This window comes from Plectropomus leopardus, chromosome 18 (assembly GCF_026936395.1).
Source record: "Plectropomus leopardus strain MGB_pleo_1.0 chromosome 18, ASM2693639v1, whole genome shotgun sequence".
Taxonomy (NCBI): Eukaryota; Metazoa; Chordata; class Actinopteri; order Perciformes; family Serranidae; genus Plectropomus; species Plectropomus leopardus.
Genome location: NC_142193.1, coordinates 686,203 through 703,046, shown reverse-complemented (window position 1 = coordinate 703,046; position 16,844 = coordinate 686,203). Strand labels below are relative to the sequence as shown.

Sequence of the window (16,844 nt, the reverse complement as noted above, 5' to 3'; positions counted from 1 at the left end):
TAACCTCATTCATAAAATGGGTTTAAAAAATAAATAACTCATTAACTGCAAAATAAGAACATCTATTTTCAAGGACCCTGAGCAGAGTTCACCCCGAGTGTCGTAATAAGATTAATTCCAACTAAAGATCTGTTTAGCAGCTGTTCTGGATCTGTCAATCATATCACATGATCTTCATCAGGAGATGGAGGCGGCAAGAAGTGCTCAGCAAAAATGAAATTTCAAACATCTAATTTTTTATGGCCCATGAAACCACAAATGAGGAAATGTGGAGAGTCGCCAACCATGAAGACAAACCTACACAGTCAGAAGAAGGAAGAGGAGACGCCCAAAGCTTGAGGACCCACAGAAAATCGAAGTAAGCCCAGGTCCAGAGAGGAGCGAGCTCTGGTGAACATCCTCTGTCCCTAGGAGGGGTAAGAAGGTTTAAGTCAAGTAAGTCAAGTCACATTTGTGACATCTGGGCATCTGTTGATCAGCATCATGGAACTGACAGCTCCACAACAGCTACTTAAGGTTTACAAGGTCACACTCAGTTTCTTCTGACCTGTGTTTTCCAGATTTTTTTCTTCAAACATGTGAGCATGAAATAGTTAGGAGGTGGACCCGGAGCTTAGTATGTTTTGGACAAACCTGAGGTGTTCTCTCTGTTCACAGATTGTGACGTCAGAGGTCACCTCTGTCCTGTGTCATTCTACAGGAAGGAAAAAAACATCAACACTTAGGAGACAAACTTGCTTTGTCCAAAGACAAAAAGTGTCAAGTCAATTTTTTCCACCTCAAACAAAAAATTATAAATCTTTTCATGTCAACTTGTCTAAATCATTAATCAATAATATCACAGTAGAGCAACAACTAAACTGTTGTCCTGACTTATAATAAGAGAATAATTTCCCAGTTGACTCAATAACCTCAGAGATGACCTCTCTCCTTTATGACTATGATGAAAAACTGTGAAAGTTATGGCATTTGATTTATTCAAATAATGTAATAATAATAATAATAACGATAATGATAATGATAAATAATAGAAATCAGAGGTTTCTTTTAAAGTGGCAACTGGACTTGTCGAGGTCTCTTAAAGACGTTTCACCTCTTCCCCAAAGGCACGCACAGACCAGTACTTACTCTTCGACTCGCATCATCCTCTACAGCACAAGTTAGGGGTCATCATAATCCTAAAACATAGGGCTCAGGAGGTGCCTTCAAGAACAGAGGGGAAGAAGAAGGAACAGCAACATCTGAGGGAAGCACTGAAGATGTGTGGTTACCCAAACTGCGCCGTCAATAAGACTCCAAAGACACGGAACACCAGCAGAGAAGGAGAGAATAACAAGAGCACCAGCGTTGTTATTCCTTACATATGTGGTGTCTCAGAAAGGCTCAGGAGGATCTTCCATAAACACATCATCACGGTATACTTCAAGCCCTCCAACACCTTAAAACAGAAATTGGTTCATCCCAAAGACAGGATGCCCAGGCACAAACAGAGAAATATGGTCTACGCCATGAAATGCAACGAAGAATGCAAGGATCTGTACAATGGAAAAACCAAACAACCAACGCACGGGGCAACACAGGAGAGCCAACTCTTCAGGTCAGGACTCAGCGGTCCACTCGATCTTCAGGATACTGGACACTCCTTTGAAGATAGCAAAGTCCACATTCTGGCCAAAGAAGAGGGTTGGTTTGAATGTGGAGTTAAAGAAGTCATCTATGTCAAGCTAGAAAAACCATCTCTGAAGAAGAGGAGGTCCAAGACACCATTTATCACCCATTTACAATACAGTTCTGGATTCTTTCCATCAGAAATCCAAACACAACCACTCTAAATCATGTGACACCAGGGACCCAGAAAGGACCAAGACTGTTATGAGTGTTGTCAATCACACCCCCACAATCCTAGCTGACGACTTTCATGTGACACCTTGATCATTAGCATACTAATGGTCAACCTCGGCTTTATACTCATGCTCTCGGCCAGTCAACTTTTAGAACAGAAGAAGCCTTTTGGAGAAGAGGCGAAACGTCTTCAAGAAACCTCAACAAGTCCAGTTGCCACTTTAAAAGAAACCTCAGATTACCATGACCTGGATGACTGAGAACCTACACAGATAGATAGCAGAAATGTATATTTAGTACAGTCTCTTCATCATTTAATAATAATAATAATAATAACAAAAAAAAAAAGCTGTCCCTGGATAACATTGGACAAAAAAGGGATTTATAATAACATGCTAGATTTGTAGAAGGTGTGAAGATATGACAGAACAGTGAATGTTTGAGCCATGGGAGCAGCATGCAGCAGCACTTCGTACTTTGCCACCATTTGGACTGTGTCATAAATGGATCATTTCTGTATAAAAGCATTTATTTGTTTTCCCTATGATACACACATAGCTGATTGAATTAAGGAGCCCAAATATCTTCACACTGTTTTGGAAAAAAAGCTGCAATTTTGTTCTCTGTTGTATTTTTATATATTTGAATGTACAAATGTTTTTGGTTGTGGGGGCTGACATTTTTCAGCAGGAGCTGAGCAACTGCAAGCTGGTCCTCACTGCACACCTGGACTGAAGGACACACAGCTATATGATTCACTGTCCTTTGCAAAAATGAAAAAGTATGGTTGATTTCTGTAGTTCTTCGGTTCTTTATGAACTAGTGGACAAAACTGTTTGAAATGATGAACAATGTATTCATGTATTCATCTGCAATAACAGAGTGTGGGGTTTGGGGTTGATAATTCTACCTTAATCTGACCAAAGAACGGGCTTAAAAAAACAACCCCGAGTACAATTTACTAGTGTATTTCCTGAGCTTTCAACATACCACAGTCTTCTTCTTGATGCTGTTAAAACGCCCTGAGAAACAGGTATTCATGGACCTTGAGTTGGGATTGTTTTTATCAAACTACTCTTCTCAAGTTAACTATGAAGTCTCATGTTTAAAAAGAACAAAACTACAAATTGTTTAGAATATTTATGTTAAGGTGAGGCCTTTGTGCTTCAGATGTTTAAATGTTCATTGTTAGATCTGTCACAAACGTGAAGAGACAGAGGACCTCTTCAGTCCACAGGCCCACATCCCCCCGAGTCTCTAAAACTGCATTACTCTTCATGTGAGCGCAACACGGTCTGTGTTGCTACAAATACAAAATCTGAGGCCTAAATTCATCCCCTGAAATTTGGTATCAGTTCCAATCTTACATTTCTGAAAATCTGAAATATGTCTGGCTAAAGTGTGTCCAGAATGATGAGAAAGTCATGTGGAATATTTCTGACACAAACTGGAATAAAAATAGAAGAAGAATAAAAATGCTGGGAAATGTTCAGTTCAAGCTGTTATTTTACATGTTCAACAAAAATTCAAACAGAGTTACCTTACTGCATTTAGGCTTCACTTCCTGTCCTGGCCTCAAAGACACAGGACATGCTCCAGCAGCAGCCTCACCTGACAGATAAGAGAGACAGACAAAAGTAGATGTGTTAGTGACAGACTGTGAAACACATCCTGTTTTCACTGCGATGGATTCATCATTTCATTCTGTGCCTCATTTATATGAGGCCCTGAACCACCATGAAGGGCAGAAATATGTTAACATCAATTTCCTGAAACCATAAAGGATTTTGATCTCTTACTAAAGTAAAGTGAAAATATATCATCCCTGAGAATGTAACTGAAGCCAAAATACAGAATTATCAGAAAAACGTAGGCCTGCCGAGGGGATCAACAGCACTCTGAGCAGAGAAAGGGCCAGAATGAGTGTTGTACTACTTTTATTACCTTTTATTGTATTATCTTCTCATCAATCTGTTATTGTATTATTTTATTATCTTATATTATTACTACAGTAGTTTTTTTTACTTAGTTAGTTAGTTCTTTAGAAATCTTTAAAAATAGAAAATATGCTAAATCCGACTTTTTCTGATTGTTTTTAACTTAAGTAAAATGTCTTTGAGTTCCATTAAAAGCACCCAATAAATAAAATGAATAATAATAATAATAATAATAATAATAATAATAATAATTCATAAAATTATATTTGAAGGTCAGATAAATGTAGTTGTAGTAATAATGAAAATAATTCCCTAACTTTACAGCTGTGGCATTGTTAGGCCTGCCTGTGCGCCACTTCAGCCCTGAATGTTTTATAAATAGCTCCAGATTGTAATACATAGGGCTGCATATATTTTTCAAAATTAAGAATGGGCTTAATAACGTCCAAAAAAAAGTGACATTCCACCACTGTTACCATAAGTACATACATTAAACTATTTTTCCAAAGACAGTGAAATACTTCCATTGTTGTGGAGAAACTGTGATGCGACAAGATGAAGTAGCAGAGCAAGAGAGGCTGCTCAGCACTTGCACACTTCTTTACCAAAGTTCACAAAACCAGCCACAGAAAAAAAAAAGCTATAAAACAAATCTATCCTTAACCTGAACGATCCAGTGTTGTAGCCACAGCAGCCTTCATGGACAACATTCAGGAAAGTGAAAAAGCATATACGTTTTTCAGTAACAAAACTACATTTTATCTAAGTGTTTTCTTGGAAAACAAAAACAAAACGGTGGTGGCTGAAGAAGGGTACCTGAAAGACATATGTAAGCCTACAGATCTCCTACCAGAAAATGATTTTGTATAAGTTAAAATCCCCTATTACAATATTACATGAGTAAAGTAGTAAAGTATTTACTGTAGTTAAGTGTCAAAAGTAATTCTATCATATCAAATGTACTGAAGTATTTAAAGTAAAAATATAAGTAAATGCTGGTAATAAAAAAAGGGGGGGGGGGGGTATTCCTGTTACACAAACCACCTTAAAAATAGAGCTTACATTACACTAACAGGAAGACAACTTAAAGGATTTAAAGAAAAAATCTTTTTTTCCCCTTTACTCCCATTCTGTCATTCATCTGCCCTCCCTTTCCTTGTTTGTAGTAAGTTAACTATAATGTTATTAAGGGGAAATGTAGTGAAGTAAAAGTATCAATTTTATTTAGGAAATGTAGTGAAAAAGGGTTAACAGAAATATAAAAGCTCAGTTAAAGTACAAATTATCATTACTTACATTAGTTTACACCAAAAATGTTTAGATAACCTTTTTCACACGAAGCACTCTCAAATGACACTTTCTAAAAATGTACAAACGTGAATTATACCAGAGGAAATGGAGTTGCAACCCGCCATCTGACAGAAAACCAACTGTCAGTCGCCACAGGTTCGATTCCTTCAATTAAAACTGAGCTCTCTAAATAACGACCGCGGAGACTCGCGCGTGCATTTACTATTTTTTCTGTTGGTTTCTTCATGTAGGAGAGCTGGATGCCCGCGTGCAGCCCGGACCGGGTCACCCTGCATGTTTTCATCCCGGCCGCTCGAGATTGGATCAACGGAAAAAAAACCTCCCCACTGCCTGAAGTTTAACCATTTGTGAATCGGACTCACCGAGCACGAGCTCCATCAAAATAACAGTCCGGTCTCCGTCACGGCGCGAGAACGGCTGTCCACAGAGCACACAAAATGGAGAGCGCGGGGGAAGGGGGGTCTCTGAGAAACCGCTGATTTGGAAAAAAAAAAAAAAACACTAACCCCACGCCGGCACGAGAACACGTCCACAACAGATACCCCCTTATATCACACCGAAACACGAGGCGGAATAACGAGCTCTGAATAAAAAAACAAGTTGTAGGTTAACCGGAGCAGACACGCAAGTGTTTCACGCAACAGCTGTGAAGACGCAGCCTGACGTTTGTTTCAAAACGCGGACTTAATCAAAAGTCTAACGAGTGAAGAAGAGAAAAAGAAAAAAAATCATCATGGGGAGGAACAAGTGAAACAAGTCCTAGAGGTGCCAGCCACTTTCATACACAGCCTACATGCAAATACCCTGGACCAAATCTCTGGATGAATTCTGATTTTAAATAGGCTATTACTCTCCATAAATAGGGGAGACCGGGAGCGATGGTAACATCTCAGTTACATCAACCCAGCTAGCAGGGAACATTCCCACAACACTGGCTAATGTTACCTACAAGCTATGATAATGTTTGAAAGAAAATATTTTAATCTAATGTTCAAAGAACCCTTTAAGGATCTTTATCATTACAAATAATATTCCCATAAGGTTAGATGCTGACTAAGACATAATGTTTTAACTGCAACATTCTGGGGATGTTTTGGTGACGTTGAGAAATGACAGATCATAGAATGTTCTGTTATAAAACATTCCCACATGAGAATAAAGGAGGAACATTTTCAAAGTAACATTTGCAACATGTTTTCAGGATGTTATTAAGACCTGAGATTGCACATTTTCTATGAAATGTTGCTGTGACTTGATAGGCTATCAAAAATAAACATTAACATTTTTGATTATGTTTATAGAGAATGTTTCCCTAACTTTAAGAAGAAGATTCTGGGAACTAAATGAAAACTTGCCTCTGAAAACATTACTAAAATATTATATTGTAGCCTACCATTCTCAGAACGTTTATAGAACCAGAAATTGCTAGTAGGACCATGAAACTCTGTATGTACTCTATGGTGAGGGACGCTTTCTTTATCTGTATCCATAGGTAGATCTGTTGCAGAAAACGATGAGGCACTGTGGTGATCCCTCCGGACCCAGCAGACCAGCTGATGTCTCATACCTGATATGATTCATTACACTGTTTTAATGCTACTGGAGCCAATAGTTCAGTGGATAGTACATGGTTTAAACTATGTCTGTGTTCTTAGAATTAGTTATTGTTCTCAGAATTTTTATTGCGGTATTAAGTGTGTTGTTACAATCACCCCTGCACACAAGGATTTGTCACATATGACTTATAGCATTTCAATCAATATTGGAACTCTAACTTTGCTGATGACTTTCAACAAGTAGTACACAGGTAGCTACAAGTAAACTACATAAAAGCTGTATTCCCATAGCTCAAGACAGTTTTTCATTTATTACATCAGAGCCAAAAATTTTAACAACTGCTCCTGGTCTCCCCCAGTTTGTTCTTTTTTAGTTTAGTTAACTTACCATTTATATGTTACATTTTAAACTGCTTTTCACTTCTGTTGGTGATGTCTTAGATGCGTCTGGAGCTGTGGAGTATAACCAGACTGCAGTTCTTCCAGCCCAGAGCTCCGTCTCCTCCAGTCCAGGTGACTACCGCCACCAGCCGGCCGGGACGCGCCGCTGCACCGGGCCTGCGCTCCGGTGTGGGGCGGAGTCGGGGCCTGCAGCTGGAGGCCTGCTGAGGCGCAACAATTATTATTAATTCTGACAGATAAATACAAATTTAAGTTTCAAGCAAATGTCCCTAAAAGTATTTTAATTACTAGCATTAGTTGTTAAATATGTTTTTTCAGTAGTTTAATTGTGAAACGGCTCGGCTTATATTTCTCTCCTCATTATTGTCTTCATAATGTTATCGAAATTAATCTGTCTAAAGATTACTCTTAACATTATTGTTGTTATTATTTACCCAGAAATAATTTATTTTTAAAAAAGGCCACCATTAACTGAAATACAGAAAATGCGTGTCACTGTTCGTTTTAAAGTACCGTTTGGTCCGGTCGCACCCACGGACACAGTTGTTGCTAATTAAACGCGCTCAGTGTGGTCGTTATTACCGTCACAAATCACTGACAGCAGGCAGGCCGCCGGCGTGATAACGAACAGGCCATCGGTTTGGGAGCATGCGGGCTAGACCCGTGGAGGCCCTGACAGGAGCCCGGCCATCGAACAGCACAATGATTTTTTATCAATGACCAGCAGCGGTACCGAACACGCGCTCCGCGCACCAGCAAGTGGAGATGAATTCACGGTGAGCCGCAACCGGCTCTCGCGTGGCGGGTTCTTTCAGAGCCTCTAAATTGCCCGATAAAGGCGCGCGGGTCGGCCCGTTTATTTCTTTAGTTGTTACATTATCATGCGCGTCCCCGCCACGTGCACGCAGTTTAATGAAAAATGTTTAGGTCACAGGATCAAATGAAGGACAACTGTTGACATTAGAGTGACACAGTGGGAAAACAGGTGTCACGTGATTTAATGATAATGTAATAACAGTAGAAATAATCTGAATAATGACCAATGGCATTTAACACTTTGATCCAGTTGGTATCTGATCTAGTCTGCTGAAGGGTCAAAATAAAATAAATCAATATAAAAATACCAATATTGACTACAAAGAAGTGAAACATTGTGGGTGTGAGCCTGGGAGCAGGATCAGAGGGAATCATAAAGAGTCCCTGCCCTGTAAAGTTCCACTCTCCCATTTGATCGTCTAATGAAGGAGGGTCCAAACTTTTTTGAATGTGGGGCCAGACTGGATCATGTAAAAAAAAACTGGGGTCTTGCTTATAACATCAAACAGGTTATTAAAATTCCTTGGGAAAAAATCACAAACAAGACAAAAACAACATTCATTTTTCAGTGAAAATGTGCTTAAAATAAACCAAACTTTCCACCACTCCTGAAAGCAACACCCCTCACTGTCCACTGCAAAAACTGTCTGCTGTTAGGAAACTGTTTTATTTATATAAAACTCTCTCTTTCTCTCTCTCTCTCTCTCTCTCTATATATATATATATATATAGAGAGAGAGAGAGAGAGAGAGAGAGAGAGAGAGAGATATATAGAGAGAGAGAGAGAGAGAGAGAGAGATAGATAGATAGATATAGATATAGATAGATAGATAGATTAGAGCTGTCAAATCAATTAATTAGAATTTCAAGTTAGTTAATCCCGATTGATATTATTCACATGTTGTAATTACATGTTTTAAATTCTATTATTTTGCATTTTGAAACAGTTCTGAAGTCTGTATTGACAAGGTGAAGCAATTCTTACTAGATTATCTTCATTAGGTATCAATTGACAACAACAACGACAACAAAAAAATGCATAAAGTGGGCATGTCTGTAAAGAGGAGACTCATTGCTAGCCATATCCATAGAGCCCATATTAAGTCAGATAACTTGAGGCCAGAGGTCAATTGACCCCTGTGAAATGATTTTGCCCCCTTACTGAGAAGCTAGCATGGCATGGCTGGTACCACTGGATTCATCACTGTAGCTTTAGAACTCAGCCAGCACAGCCTTTTAAAGATGGGATTGTCAGCTGGCAATAAAAAAAAAACAAAACATGTTAATTACAAACCTTAATCATGTCTTGATTAACTTGTTAACCCTAACATACATACATAACCCTTGCAGCCCTAATATATATACATATACATATATACATATACATGTGTGTGTGTGTTTGTGTGTGTCCATCCTGATGATCAACTGTGCTTTCAGTGGTCAGCTCTCCTACATGAAGAAACCAACAAGAAAAATAGTAAATGCACGCATGAGTCTCCGCGGTGGTTATTTAGAGAGCTCAGTTTTAATTGAAGGAATCGAACTTGTGGTGACTGACAGTTGGTTCTCTGTTAGATGGCGGGTTGTAACTCCATGTTTCTCTGGTAAAATTACTCTTTGTCTGTGTTCAGTCATCAACAGTAACATGCATGAAGTGTCCCTTTGTAGTTTGAAATCTTCATCAGAGAGGACATGCAGAATCATCAGTAGAGTTATGTCTAAATCAAGGGTGTCAAACATATGGCCCAAGGGCCAGAACAGGCCCACCAGAGGGTCTAGTCTGGCCCACTGTATGACTTATTAATCTAAGATGTGTTGACTTCTGAAGGCAAAGATCTGGCAAATTTCAGGAGCAAGTTACACAGTCAGTGGCCTACTTCAGCTGAAATGCTGTGTCTGAGGCTTTTCCACCCTGAGCAGAATACAGGTCTCTCAAAGAGCAATACATACTTATTGTGGTCATATTTAAAGATGCTGAACACTGTGCAGAATATTGTTAATCAATAGCTGTATCAGACTTCTATCTTCAAAAAGTGTTGGTGGAACCCTGGTCTAAGGCATTGCCAAAATGTTTGATTTATAAAAGGTCTTGTAAAGCAGGAAATAAGTCAATAAGTGTTGTGATGCCAGCATCATTACACAGGAAAGGAACCATCTGCATGTGAGTGCACATGAGACTAACTGAATGTAGAAAAAGAGACATGTTAAATTGTAATTATCTTTATTAAGATATCTCGGTCGGTTCATCATCTGTTTAGCAAAAGGACGAATATTTTCAGAATGTATTTGTACTTCTTTATACTAAGATAAAAAAAAAAGTAATTGTTTTTTTTTTTATAGGTCCAGCTCACATGAAATCAAACTAGGTTGTATGTTTCACATGACCTAAAACGAGTTTGACACCCCGGGTCCAAATGATTTTAGTATAATCTGTTTGAGACAAGTTAAATGGACAGAGGATATGTCGCCTCCTTGTGGTTGTTTTCAAACTCTTCACCAGAAAATGAACATAAATAAAAGGCATTTGGGGCTGGAAGTGAAGAAAAGCTCTGGTTATCCCTCAGTGTCCACTCACTCACATGTTCTGGAACTTGCCATCATCAGACGAGGTTTGCTCAGTGGTCATTAAACTGTAGGTGTGGGCAACATGACATTATTCAGAGCGCTTTCAGGACATGTTGGCTCATGTGTTCCAGTTCTGTCTTGGCCTTTGGAAACAGCAGTTTGTGTTGTTCAGCTCAGGATGAATCCCGTTCCCATGTCAAATATCTATATGCAGCGTTTCAGTACTGAGGGAAGAGAAAATCAAAGAAGGATTTTCATTGAAAAAACACGACCACAGGCTCAAGCATCATTTTGACACGTACAGAGGAAAAGCCGCACTGATGGTGATAATAATAAAACATTTTATTTGTATAGCACTTTTCTAAATACTCAAAGACACTTTACAAGGAGAGAGAAAGCAACAATGAAAACATGTCATGAATAAAAATAGAAACAACTTTAAAAAGAGAAAAATACAATGTCAGTAGAATTGTGGGTATTTCAATGAACACCGTGTTAGCGAGATAACGTAACAGAACTACATATTGGAACCATGATTAAACTGTTATTCATCAAATTGACGTTTACAAAATTCACTTTGTCTTTGTGTTTATTTGGAGTTATCTGTGACTGGCTGCTTATTGCAACACCGTGCAGGGAGGTGTTCACTAAATCCATGGCGAGAGTGGTGAGACGCAGGCTTGATGCCATCTAAAGAAAAAGAAACCCCGCAGGGAGTGTGCACATGGGAGATGTTTGCCCTCAGACCAATCATTTAAGCCAAACTGTGATGGGGTTCCCTGTGACAGAGCTGGGGGTGGGGGGTGGGGGGGGGCTGCACACATTACTTTGGCCGCTTCCAGCCATGACATGGGCTCAGACGGGCCCAGTACTGCTGCAGATCATTGAGTGAGTCGTGATGAGGGGCTGATGTAAGGCAAAGTTACATCTTCACAGCCAACACAGCTCTACAGAGGGTGTGTGTGTGTGTGTGTGTGTGTGTATGTGTGGGGGCGGGGGGAGGGGGTGACAGTAAGAATTATAGAGCACTTGTTTTAAAGCGCTTCAATGTGAAAGGAACAAAACTGTTGACAGTGAATTTGAAACTAAAGAGATGGAGTTTTGTACTGTTTTCTTCTAGATATGATTCCCAGCCAAGAGATTATTAAAACTACAATAACAATAAGCCACCAGTCAGATGCAACTTTAGAAAATAGTGAGCTTTCAGTTGTGTGTTAAAAGAAGGTAACCGCTCCAAACTGTCCTTGTCGGTGGTGGCTGCTGGTAACATTGAGGTCCTTTTCAACCACAGGGTGTCAGTCTTCATAACAAAGACGAGCCAAACCGCCGTCTCCATGTCAACAACAGTCAGCTGGGTTGTTTCCGTTGAGTTCCTTTCTGTTGATGCTTGGGGTTGAGAGGTGTGGGCACTGTGACATCAAGGAGAATGAAAATAGCTTTCCGAAATAGTCAGGACACTTCCTAACGCACAATATACACAAACATCATTCTGGAGCACGTTGAAGGGCTAAGTAAAAAAAAGTGACAATAAAGAAAGTCTCCTTTTCTCCTTTAAGAAACCTCATTGGACTAAAACATTTTGTCTTATGTTCAAAAACATATCAGACTGAAGGGAGAATTTTGTCACATTTACTTCAACAACATGGCGCCCCGGAATCCCTTGTCATACAGGGTTTGGGACACTGTTGGTAAAAAATAGCCTTTTGTTTCATTCAACATATGAATAAAGGGGGGGGGGGGCACTATTCATAATGGGAAGGATAGATATTTTCATAACTAGAGTGGGAGAGGAGGATGAGGAGATAAATCCTTGGTGAGAGGACAGATTAGGGGACAGACATTTTAACTTATATCCAGTACATGGCATACATCATACATAAGGGTCAAGGCAACACATTTTTAAACCTAACTACTCAGTAATCAATCTCAGCTAGTTCTCAGTGTGCCCAGGCCTGTTCCCAAACACAACGTTCCAAAGGAGGGCTGAGGGAGTGGAGGGGCGTCCAAAGTCCTCCCTCTTGATGCTGGGTCCGAAAGGGGTTGGGAGGATGAGCGGGGTCTGTGGGGGTGGTGGAGGATGCTAGGTGAAGGGGGGGTGGCTGGTTTCCAAGGGTCTCATTGATTGTAGAGAGAGCGCTGCTCCCAAGGCATGGCCTGGATGGTGCGTGGCACGGGGGAAGGCTTGAGCGTGGGCGCTCCGTTCGGATGAAGGGAGTGACCAATGGGGTTGATGGTGGTGAGGGGCCGCTGGGGGGCCAGAGAGAAAGTGTCCTGGTGCTTGGGCTGTAGGGGGAAAGAGAAGGGAAAAGAGCCAGAGAGAGAGAGAATCAGGGTGAAACACAGAAGAGAGTTAGAGAAAAAGAAGAAGGGACAGAAGAGGAGGGGGAGGAAAAAGAAAAGAGGCGAGTAAAATATTAGTGTCAGCAAAGTGACTTGTCACAGTCAACCATCTGTAAGGCACTGATGAAGTTTACATGGACACATGGATGAGGAGTCTCTCTCTCTCTCTCTCTCTCACACACACACACACACACACACACACAGTGCAGTGATGCAGAAAGCAACAATGAAGCTTCATGGTTAGATTTAGAGGCAGACAGAGAACATAGAGATGGTGAAGTTAAGGCTCTGACATGCTTTCTGCATTCATTGACCACAGCTGGACGCAATTCTACTCAGTACAACTGACGGTCTGTGTCAAACCGCAGGAATAAACCTGTGGACTGTACTTACTTACCTCCTGCCATAAGTTTTTTAGAAACTGCTAATCCCATGTGTGTGTGTGTGTGCGTGCGCGCACGCTATTTTCCTGTCTGTTTGATGTCACGGACAGGCTGGAGAGCAGGTTAACAGTGGTTACTCCTCTTTATATATCTCTTACTTTTTCAGTCTCTCTTTCAAACTCACTGCAGACTAATGTGGATCTGTGTTTAAGCGCTGTTTAGGATAGAGGCAGACAGGATTTAGTAGGGGTGCGTCAATGCATCTTGCTGGATAAGGATCTGAAATTAGCACGTTCAAGGTAGTATTTCCATCGATGCTGATCGGAGCTGGAGGCGATAAAAACCTGTGACTACTGCAGTCATTTGACACAGGAATGAATGCTGACTGTACACATTTCTATGGCATTTAAAAGCCAGATGTTAGCGGGTGTTAGCAGATTTTTGTGCAGTGGGAATGAGGTTTAAGAAGCTGCTGCTGGGTCTGGACTATCTGTCAAATACTCAACTGCAAACAAACTTCACTGACTGGAGCATGTGCAGTTGGCACCTGCTCTGCATCCATCTGGGTGGTGACAAAAAAATGGGGCTGCACGTGGACTCAGCATAGGGTCCATGCAGACCCACACGGACAGGGGTGGATGACGACATTTACGTCACACTGACCAAACAGACCCTCGTGGACACACGGGCGCGGAAACTAAGAGTTCATCTTCAGTGTTAGAGACGTTTCACTGCATGTCTGCTGGTTTACCATAACCGTCACAGAATTATGTGAAAATATTAAGTGTGGAGTTTAAGAGCTTACTAAATATGATGGTTATGTTGTCTTCTAATAATTACTGTTAACTATTATTTCTGCAATGAGACCACAACCAAGTGAGATGAGGTCAGAGGCAGGAGCAGTGGAATGATCTCACTGGTTTATAGTAATGCTGCATGGTGTTAGCATGACAGAGGAGATGACCAAAGAAAATGTTGTCAATGTTCGTTGACGTATATAAGCTGACTTTGTCATCTGGAGGTGACGGGGCCGGTGGATGGTGTGACCACCAGAGAGCTGAGCTGCAGACCATTGTTAAAAACAAACAACAAAAGCGATTGTGTGTTAGCAACTTGCCTCTGTTTTCACACCTGGGATAGTTTCACAAAGAGTGGCAGTGTTTTACAGACACATCATTGCGCTTTCAGCTGGACACTGCCTCGAAAAAGCATGTCTCCTAGGCCAAAACACAATCTTTTCCTAATCATACCCAAGAGGCTCTTTTTGCTTCAACGTAACCACACATTAATGACATTGTGATTAAAGAAATGCAAAGTTTCAGCATATCCCCTATGTAATAACATACTAATGATCTGTGATTTGCAAACACGTACAATACTGATATTTTTTCTGGCTACTGGGTTGCTATAGTGTTTGAGATATAATTTATGTCGATAACAATGGTAAATTTTAGTGGTGGAAATCACCAGGGGCTCCACTACACGATAAAATCATGATAAACAAGTCATGATTCTATATTATTGTGATTTTAAACATGTTGCCATTTGCCGAGTAATGCGATAGAATATATTGTGATATACTGCAATTTACCTTGTTTTCAACTGCCAATTCTGTCCCTGATCGAAAACTTTGTCAATATCTGTCTTTATCTAATAAGATTAGGTTTTCAATCTGTTAATCTCAATTTAATATTTTCATTGCAGCAACATGTATCTAGTGAACTGAAAAAGCAACTGATTACATTATTTTAGAAGGCTACCAAAAGTGTGATTTGCATTTGCAGTGATATAATTTATATAATCAAAAAGCCAATACTTGTGTCCAAGTAACATTACAATATCACCAAACAAAAATATTGGGATATTTTGCTATATAGCTATATTATGCTATATTGGTCCTTCTGATTTTCAAATTTTTAACTAGATGGTGAATCAGAAAACAAAATATAAAACATGGCAGTTATACACTTGAGTCGAATGTCTAATCTTCCTTTACTGTGGTATGAAACTGCACTGATTTTGTGATGTTTCAGATCAGCCTAATCAGCTGTAGCGCTATCCAATCACTAAATGAGGAGGGTTATCGGCTGATAAAAGACATTGCAGACGCTACTCTTGTGTTTCGTTGCTCATGACTGCTCCAAGATCCCTCTTTGATCCTTGATCCTCACTCCTCAGAGCACAAATGAGTGCTTTGAGACGGCCTTCAAGATGATGCACAAGGATGACTTCCAGTTCAAGTGAGGATGGAGCAAGGAACTGACAAACAAGAGACTTTGGATGCACCTACAGACATAGAGTAGACAAGAAAGGCAGCATACTAACTGGCTGCCGTCACATTTCTTTCTGCCTTATGACAGGCTGTTTGATCAATTCATAGAGTAAAAGTGTCCAAAGTTTATCATCATTAGAAATATATTTTATCGCAATCCCATATTGTGGTCAACCAGCCCTAACTGACAGTACGTGTGCTTGTGCACATCATTTTTCAGCCTCGTGTGTGGTAGACAGACAGTCAGCCAACACTGAAATACCAAATGTCTCACCACTCTGTGTTTTTAAATGAAAAACAGACGAAGTTCAGCATCTTTATTCTAACAGCCAGAAAATGAGCATTATCTCGCTACAGCTGCTATAATCAAAAAGCTAGCAGACTCCAACCTCAAATTTATGTGGGCTAGTGGGCTCAGGGAGGATGTTGCAAAGGGACGTTTTAATTGCCCTGACACTATAATTTAGTGATTCTATTTTTTTTTTTTTTTTAATTTTTAGTGACATAGTAGAAACCCATTTATATTATAAATGGCAACAGCAGACTAAAAAAGCCAACTTCATGGAGAAAGTGAAGACTTTGGCCACCAGGTGTCTCTAAAGACAGTAGAACTGAGACGTTTAAAGGAGCAGCTATCTTTCTGTTAACTTCCTACTACAAACAGTTGTGTGGCCTATCCACAGTGGAAAAGAGTTAAGACATGAGCCGTGAGCAGAGGCTACAAAGAGCACTGAAATATTTGTCCCTCACTGCTGATGTTAGTAGCAAGACAGGGAGAAGGAAGCTAGCCAGCAGACAGCAGATGTGTGGCGGTTCTCTCTCCTACCATGGGGTTGGCGCTCAGCCTAGTGTATCCCGAGCTCAACTCCTTTACCTCAGGCACCAAGGGCTGGAGCAGGGAGTAGGAGGAGGATGGGGTGGCACTGGAGGAGGAGATGTGTTTGTTGGAGGACGAGCTCCTCATGCTCTGCTGGCTGCTCTGGGAGGACACTGAGCTGGGACGGCCCTGCTGGAACAAGCACAAGCTCAACACACTCTCTCATGTCAACAACAGAACTCCTGGTAAAGGCCCAGTGTGTAGGACTCAGCAGGGAATATCAGCAGAAATGTAATGTAATAATCAGAACTATGTTTTCTTAAGTTTGTAATCACTTGAAACTAAGAATAAATGTTTTCATTTCCTCAGACTGAGCCGTTTATATCTATATAGGGAGCGAGTCCTCTTCCACAAAGTCCACCATGTTGTTTCTACAGTAGCCCAGAGAGGGCAAACTAAATACTGGCTCTAGATAGGGCCATTTACGAGAGTTGAGTTGAGTTTTGACTGCTGAATCATGTGGGGCACCTTGTAAAATTTGGTAAACCAACGTGGTCTGGTGTTCGGCTTAATATCAAACTCAGCCCAACCCTACCATTCATG

General features: G+C 40.5%; 1 protein-coding gene across 4 annotated transcripts in view; it reads right to left on the bottom strand.

Annotated features, from left to right (window-relative positions):
* Positions 1-10,747: 10,747 nt before the first annotated feature.
* The window catches only part of LOC121956612 (uncharacterized), a 32,348-nt gene continuing 26,251 nt past the window's right edge, over positions 10,748-16,844 (bottom strand). For 2 of the 4 annotated variants that reach the window (XM_042504925.2, XM_042504927.2), the window contains 2 exons: positions 16,251-16,433; positions 10,748-12,712 (listed from right to left, as the gene is read on the bottom strand). In XM_042504925.2, coding sequence (XP_042360859.1) covers positions 12,545-12,712; positions 16,251-16,433 — 351 coding nt within the window. In that variant the 3' untranslated portion in view covers positions 10,748-12,544. The remainder of the gene's footprint in view (positions 12,713-16,250; positions 16,434-16,844) is intronic. The other 2 variants (XM_088091187.1, XM_042504926.2) reach the window with 2 other exon arrangements.